This window comes from Falco rusticolus, chromosome 7 (genome assembly GCF_015220075.1).
Source record: "Falco rusticolus isolate bFalRus1 chromosome 7, bFalRus1.pri, whole genome shotgun sequence".
NCBI lineage: Eukaryota > Metazoa > Chordata > Aves > Falconiformes > Falconidae > Falco > Falco rusticolus.
The window spans coordinates 14,132,721-14,140,427 of NC_051193.1; the positions used below are offsets into that span (position 1 = coordinate 14,132,721).

At 44.3% G+C, this 7,707-nt stretch overlaps 1 protein-coding gene across 2 annotated transcripts in view; it reads left to right on the plus strand.

Moving 5' to 3' along the window:
• Nucleotides 1-5,550, plus strand: part of HOMER2 (homer scaffold protein 2) — a 62,130-nt gene extending 56,580 nt beyond the window's left edge. For both annotated transcript variants that reach the window (XM_037394661.1, XM_037394663.1), the window contains exons 8-9: nt 1,735-1,815; nt 3,216-5,550. In XM_037394661.1, coding sequence (XP_037250558.1) covers nt 1,735-1,815; nt 3,216-3,404 — 270 coding nt within the window. In that variant the 3' untranslated portion in view covers nt 3,405-5,550. The remainder of the gene's footprint in view (nt 1-1,734; nt 1,816-3,215) is intronic.
• Nucleotides 5,551-7,707: the final 2,157 nt, after the last annotated feature.

Consider the following 7,707-nt stretch of genomic DNA (forward strand, 5'->3'; position numbering starts at 1 on the left):
CCCTGTCCTGTCATTACATGCCCTTGTATAAAGCCCCTCTCCAGCTCTGTTGCAGGCCCCTCCAGGTGCTGGCAGGCAGCTGTAAGGTCTCCCCAGAGCCTTCTCTCCTCCAGGCTGAACAACCCCAGCTCTCCCAGCCTGTCTGCACCGGAGAGGTGCTCCAGCCCTCTGATCATCTTTGTGGCCTCCTCTGGACTTGTTCCAACAGGTCCATGTCCTCATTATGTTGGGGAGCCCGGAGCTGGATGCAGCGCTGCAGGTGGGGTCTCACAAGAGTGGAGCAGAGGTGGGGGAATCGCCTTCCTTGACCTGCTGGCCATGCTTCTTTTGGTGCGGCCCAGGATACGACTGGCTTTCTGGGCTGCGAGCACACGTTGCTGGGTCATGTTGAGCTTCTCATCAACCAACACCCCCAAGTTGTCCTCCTCAGAGCTGCTCTCAATCCATTCTCTGCCCGGCCCGTATTGATCTGGGTGTTGCCCCAACCCAGGAGCAGGACCTTGTGCTTGGCCTTGCTGAACTTCATGAGGTTTGCATGGGCCCACCTCTCAGGCCTGTCAAGGTCCCTCTGGTCGGATCCCTTCCCTCCTGTGTGTTGACCATACCACACAGCTTGGTGTTGTGGCAAACTTGCCGAGGATGCACTTGATCCCACTCTATCCCACTATGTACCAAAAAATATGTTGAACAGCAGTGGTCCCAATGCTGACCACCCCTGAGGAGCACCACTCATCACTGATCTCGGCTTGGACTGGAACTCTTTGAGTTCTTTGAGTGTGACCATCCAGCCAATTTCTTATCCACCGAGTGGCCCATCCATCAAATCCATGTCTCTCCAATTTAGAGACAAGGATGTCATGCAGGACAGTGTCAGATGTTCTACACGAGTCCAGGGCTATGCCCCTACTTACTCTTGAGACCGTAACCTATGTGGGCAGTTTCTGGAGGAGATTCTTGCACTCTCTTCAAGTCGCAGAGTATTTTTTGGCCCTGCAAATGTACTTTTCAGCTGCTCTGACAGTCCTTCTGCAAAATGTACAGGCTATGAGTCTTTCCCTACTACCCACATTAGTCGTGTTTGTTTGTGGTGTTCATGTAGTCAAGGTGTCTTAATTTCCATCAGAGATGTGGACTTCTGTCAAGTCGCATTGCTCTTTTCATGAACTCCTTTCAGCTAGTCCTCTCAGTTTGGATAGTGATGCCAGAATCAAATACAGATTTCAGGGGGCGGTTCTCAGAGCTGTACAGTGGAGGAAAGCCCATTGCAGCTGTGCTCTGTAATGATGCCTCTCTATATGCAGCTCGCAGTGCCACTGGCCTTTTTTTACTGCCATATATCATTGAAAATTCATGTCTAATTTGCTCTTTGCTACCATCTATAAATGGCTTGTAGCATTACAGCCCTTCAGATTTCTCTGTTATTGAATGTATCTTTTACATAGGTATGTGTTTTAGGTGTAGATTGCGTTAATATAATTAAAATGGCATTCGTGTTAGAGATTAGATTACATTGTCTGTTTTAGAGCTACGAAGTAAAAAATGTAGTGAAAAAATTATTCTAATAGAAAATTAACGTGTTTTGGAATGCAGACATGATATTTTGATTATTTTACATCCAAATACTGTGCAGAATACAATAAAATATGCAAAGCCATTTCATATTCTCAAATTTTCATTATGTTTTAAATTGAGGCTTGCACTAGTGTTTTTTTTTTTTCTTTTATGTTTTCAAAGGAACTGGAAGAGCTTCGAAAGCAGGGTGAAATTATACCACAGCTAATGTCAGAATGTGAATCTGTATCTCAACAACTACAGGTACAGTTTAGCAATGAAATTAATTTTAAAATAGTTGATACATTTACTTTCTTTCTCACAACTATATGCTTTTTTCTGTTCAGAATTCAGTGTTTGAAGGCAAAAGAGCTCCAGTTTGTAAAAACAGAAATTGCTAATTACATGCAAAATGCACCATGCCCTTCCCAGCACAGGAGTAATGAAATGGCTGTTTCTTTGCCTTGCTGTTTGCAGAAATTGGTTTGCCTGCGATCATGCTGCATCTGTCTCCTGCAGATTCCAGCCTATCCTGTATCCCTTATTTCTGCTGCTCTGGGTCTGTGAAGCCACACCTCAGCCGTGTGTGTCGAGCAGCACTCCAAGACCTGTGGCTAATTGCTGCAGTGGAACCAGGGAGAGCTTTTTGGAAAGAAACAGAGAGTGTAGCTGCTCACCACCAGGGAAAAAAGTTCACCTGAGGATGCATTTACATGCTGCGTCACTCCTTTCCAGCAATGTGTAGCTCGCCACGGTGGCTTGGGTTTGCACGTGTGGCTCCTCTGCTGGGAGGGCTGTGGGAGCCCTGCCCCAGCCAGCGGCTAGGCTTTGGCCATCACTTGTGAAAGTCAGGGCTTGTGTAAATGTAGTAAATTGATACATGAAAGCAGAACAAATATAAACAGTCTCACCGATGAAATAAAATCCGGTCAATCAAATAAGCCATCGCTCTGATAATCAAAATAATCTAAAATCGTTTAGAAGGCTGATGAGGAGTGCAGATGCTGAAAATGGTTAAAATACTGATTTTTTTTGATTCGGTATGGTAAAGTGTGTCATCTATGGCTTTTAGTGAGAATAAGCATGTGCTTACGTGCATGAAATGGAGAACAACAGGCAGAAGAGCTAATGCGAGGGGAAAATAATAGAATGAACTGCAGGGGAGGTGTTAGGCGGCTGACTTGTTCCTTGCCTGAGTGCTGACACAAAGTGAAACTCCTAAAAAAATACCAATAAATCCAAAAGTGCTGAATAAAGCAATATTACTCCTCAGACAGTATTTTCTAAGCTTGTTTTTCAAGGTTAAACCACCATAGATAATTCTGCATGTAACTGGTGGCACAGTGTCTAGTTCTGGAGCTGTAGCAATGACAGAAATATATGCACAGTGCATGATTTAAATCCAGCTGAATTTTAAGATATCAACCAAATGACAAAATCTGATGCAAAGCATCTTTTCCAGTTAATCTGTGTTCTTTCCTGCATGGGTTTTCTTCCCTTTTAATCTGACTAGCACGTGTCACTTGCTCTCAGAGGTGCTTGTGTTACCAGTCTGCAGAAGTCAAAGCAAACTTTTACAGCCCAGCTGTCATTCGTAGCTTTACCCTATTAAATGGTGTTCATCCTTCTCTGTGATTCATCTTATTGTCTCTTTTGTCTTTAAGGCTGCTGAGAAAAAGAACAAAGATCTTGAAGAGAAAGTCAGAACACTAAGGACAGAAGTCGAAGAGAGCAAACATAGGCAGACCAACCTTAAAACTGAATTAAAGAATTTTTTAGATGTACTAGATGGGAAGATAGATGAATTACATGATTTCCGACAAGGACTGTCTAAACTTGGGATTGACAATTAGATGGCAATAGATTTTTTTTGTAATCTAGGGTCTGGATGTTTGATGTTTTGTTGATCCCAAACGTGTGTTTTACAAAATATAATTAGAATGTTCCACTTGTTTGCATTGGTTTTGTACATAGAGGCTGAAAATTTGCTGTGGGGTTTCTTTTGTTTTGTTTTTTTTTGTTTGTTTGTTTGATTATTTTCCAAACCAATTGTGCTGCTCGCTGAATTCTGTTGAGATTAGAAACTTCCTATATTGCTGCTCTGGCTTCGTGGGGTTGGGAACAGGTGGAGGGTTCTGTCTCAGGAATCTGGAACTAGATCTACCTTAAAATGAATATGCAGTTAGTTGTTGCAGGGAAATTTATATCTTTCTTAAGGGCTGTTGCAACCATAGAAACTGAAAACAAGTCTTTCTTGTCCGGACTATCAGCACTCCTAGCAACATCCAGTTTTATTCCTTGGTGGAGCAGAAAGAAGATTAGCTGGAGCTCCTGCAGTTTGTAAAATGTGCCTATGATGAGCTGCAGTCAAGTAAATCACACAGATACCAGGATCTTTAGGGACCACATCAGTCGGGCCTGAGTCACTGAAAAAAAATCCAGTGGATTTCAGATAACCTCTGATTTAGGTTGTATGTGCTTGCCTGGACCCTCACAGCACAAAGTCAATGATGTAGAAAGGAATTTCAGCTCTTGAAGTCAAGCATCTTACCCAGTAGGTGAGGACAGCTTCTCTTGCTTAGCAAGATCATCTCTCTTTGGCCTTCAGTTTTGAACCCACGTAGTTCCATCGTTATGTGCATCCCTGAAAAATGCCCACCTGAGTCTTGGGACGAGATACTTACTTTAAAAAGTGGTGTGTTGCTGGTTTGTACACAGGGCGCGTGCACCTCTGTGCAGGTTGATTTCTGTTGATTAACTTCTGCAGTAGTGGAGGAAGAGAAGTTCATCCGAACAGCAATATAAGGTTACTTGAAGGTGTTACTCAGAAGCCAGGTTCTGCCCAGGAGACTTGCAGGGTCACAACCACATGAAATCAAAATCCTTTCCTATGATTTCTGCATTCTCACCTCGTACATCTTTGACAGTAGGGTGGGAATCAGTCACCAAGTTAGACTGTCCAAAAAAAAAGAAACCCAACCCAAAAGGCAGAAATGCTATTGCATTCTCAAATTGATTATTCAGCAGCTCTAAGTATGTTTTCAGAAATACCAGGTCATATGCTGGGCTCCAGCAAGAAGTTCACTCTGACACAGCCAGGAATGTAAAAAGGGCCAGAGAGGAGAATTCAGTCCGAGTTTTGCTCTTGCTCCTAGGACTGCCTTCAGCTTCTTTCCCTGCTTTCTCCATAACCTGGTTTGAGAGTCTGTTTACACAGGATCTGAATTAATTCAGGAGAGAACTTTTATTTATGTGACATTATTATTTGCTTAATTCAGGCAAAAGCTTGGTTAAGCACCATGTTAGTGCGTTCCATCAGTGACTGCTATCAAATGGCCACGCTTTTTTTTTTTTTTTCCTTACATTTAGGGGCTTTTTTCTTTTTTCAGCACATCTCAGTTGTAAAAGTGACCTTTAAAAGAGAGGTAAGTTAGAGACAAAACATGCATTGAATACTTTTGCACATGGCTATATAATCCCTGTGCTGGAGATAGGTTCTGTCTGCAGTTGTCCCTTGAGTTTGCATTTCATCTGTTACTATTACATTATTTTCATTGCCTGTTTTTTAGATTGGACTTCGTGTATTTTTGCTTTTACTCCTTTTAAACAATGGATGTGAAGCTGGGACTTTTCATAACGTTATGACCATTGAAGTCTCTCTAACAAAAAATTGCTGCAGGCTGTTGATATTTTAAAATCAAAATAAAAATCAAAATCAGGTACATAGCATGTAGGCGTGTGAAAATTAGACTTAGCCAGCGAGCAAGATTCTACAGTTGCATAATGTGGGGTTAGATCAGACTTGCCAAAATCGAAAATGACGTCAGAAACTGTGTGTGGTTGTCCACAAGTAATCTCCATTTTTAGTCTTTCTATTTGATAGCAAGTCAGATAGACACCGTCATTTAACAGGCAGCTCGTCCTGCTTCTCCTCTCCTCCCATGCTGCTTTAGAGTTCCCAAACTCAGCCAGTCCCTCTATCAGCTGGCAACCATGGGATAACACAACTAAGAGCTGCAAGCGATACGGATAGTCAGGGCCTTCCTCGTCACAGTGCTTTATTGCTTTTGCACCGAGGACCCTGCTCCATCTTCTGTTTCCTTTTTACCGTTGAGCAATCTTGGGGCTTCCTTCTTGGTTTTAATATAAAATACGATTTTTAACATGATTCTGGGTAAAGGGATGCAAAAGGCTGTTAAAAAATTATTTTACTGGGGTTAATCCAGATCTTTTTTTCCACTCTAGTCAAGTCTATCTTTGATCCAGTTCATTAGGAATGTATTAAGCCACCCTGAAACTGTAAGAAGAGTGTTTCTATGGGATTGCATCAATTTAGCAGATGGAGTTTAATGCTGGTGCATTAAACCAGTGCATAGCTGTGACATGGGCGGTTATTTCTGGGTACTTCGCGCCCATCAGAGGGACAGTGGGGGTGTCCTTAGAGAAATCCCAGCCCTGTCTCTTCTAGTCTTGCCCCAAATGTATGTTTTCCTTATCTGCTACCGCTCTGATGTGCAGTTGTTAGGGATGCTTGTACACAGCTATACCCTGGGGGAAACTCCATCCTCCCAGCATCCAAGGTCTTGCTATAATTAGCTTTCTCTCTTTTTCCTTTCCAACAGCAGTAAGTTGAGAATTTCTGTGTGTAATTACTTAAAAGCCTTTGCCAAACCCCATCTCTTTTAACCTTTCCCTCTCTTCCATTGTATCTTTTCCTCTTCAAAAGCATGCTAGGAAGATGTGGTGCATGCTCTCGGGAGTGTTTGGACACCAGCTGCAGCTCCCCTCCCTGGCCTGGCCCCATCCCTCCCCAGGACTGGAGCCCCGTGCCCCTGCTGAGTGGGGACCGGCCGTGTCACACGTTGCTCATTTCTTGACGCGCTGTGGTGGCCCAGCAATAACCCCCACGTGCCAACCCGTGCTGCTCCTCAGGGACTCGATCCGGTGTGGAAATGCCTCCTCCCTCCCGGCAGGAGCCCCAGGGCAGCCAGCCTCCCCCCACCAAGGCGCCCAGCCTCCCCCCACCAAGGCGCCCACCCTGTCCTTTGGTGCACATCGGGGATCCAGCCCGTCCCCGCGGGCACCCCAAGCCAGGGGCTGTGCTCAGCTGGCAGCCACCTGCTTAGGGGCGGCTGCAAATGCTGCCGGGGCTGGGGAATGCTCATCCCTGTCCGAGAGAGGGTCTGCAGGGCTTGGGTTTATTTGTTACTAAAATCCAGTGCCAGGCAAACCCTGGTTTCCCTGTGCCATCAGCCGTGAAGGAGGTGATGGCTCCATTCCCATCGTGGAGGTGTCATTACATGAGGTTGTGTGTCACCTTGGGCAGTCGTGGCTTCCCTTTCTGGACATGGGTTTCTCCCTCTGGGGGGTTGATGGCAGGATCTATCCTACCTCAGTAACACGGTCTTTTGTTAATAAAGGTCTTGTGCTTGGCACTTTGATAGCTGCCAGCTCCTCGCCGCGGATCCCGCCACGCTGCCCGTCCAGCCCTCCAGCCCTGGTGGCATCCACCAGCTGGTGGCTCTAGGAGGAAAAATCTGTGCTGGCCGCTTGTGACGCTGGGTTAGAGACTGTCTTGCTGCCTTCCCGTGAGTTACTCCTTTGAGCTGGTGTTAGAGCTGCTGAATAATGGTGGGTTGCTTCTTGGGGTTTTTTTTTTTGGTGGCCAAAATGAGAAAGAAACAGGTCTGCTTTGTGTTAGCACAAAACCTAAAAATATTCAGTGACATAAAAATACATGGAGATAACTGTTTTCAAGGGGAAAGAATGTTCCATTAGATATGTTATTTCACATTTTGAAAAATGACCTTAGCCTCATTTTTGGAATAAATTACTTCAAAATGAAAAGCTGAAATACTGTTTCTTACCCCAAAACAAAGTAGGTTAACCTTTTGCTTTTTTCCTATTTGGCTGAATATTTATTTGCTGATTTTGACTCACAACTTCACAAGTAGTTTTGTTTGGCCTAAAAATGAGTACTTTCCAGTTTTCCTCTCTCTACATCTACTTGGTGTCTCCTTTACTAAGTAAGCTCACTGGAAGAAAACTGTCTTTTCTGTAAGAAATTCAGTGCCACCTCTTGCTTTCTGCATCCTAGTGTTCAAAAGATGCGCTTTTTAAAAACAGTTTTACAGTGGGTACATCCATGCCCGGAAA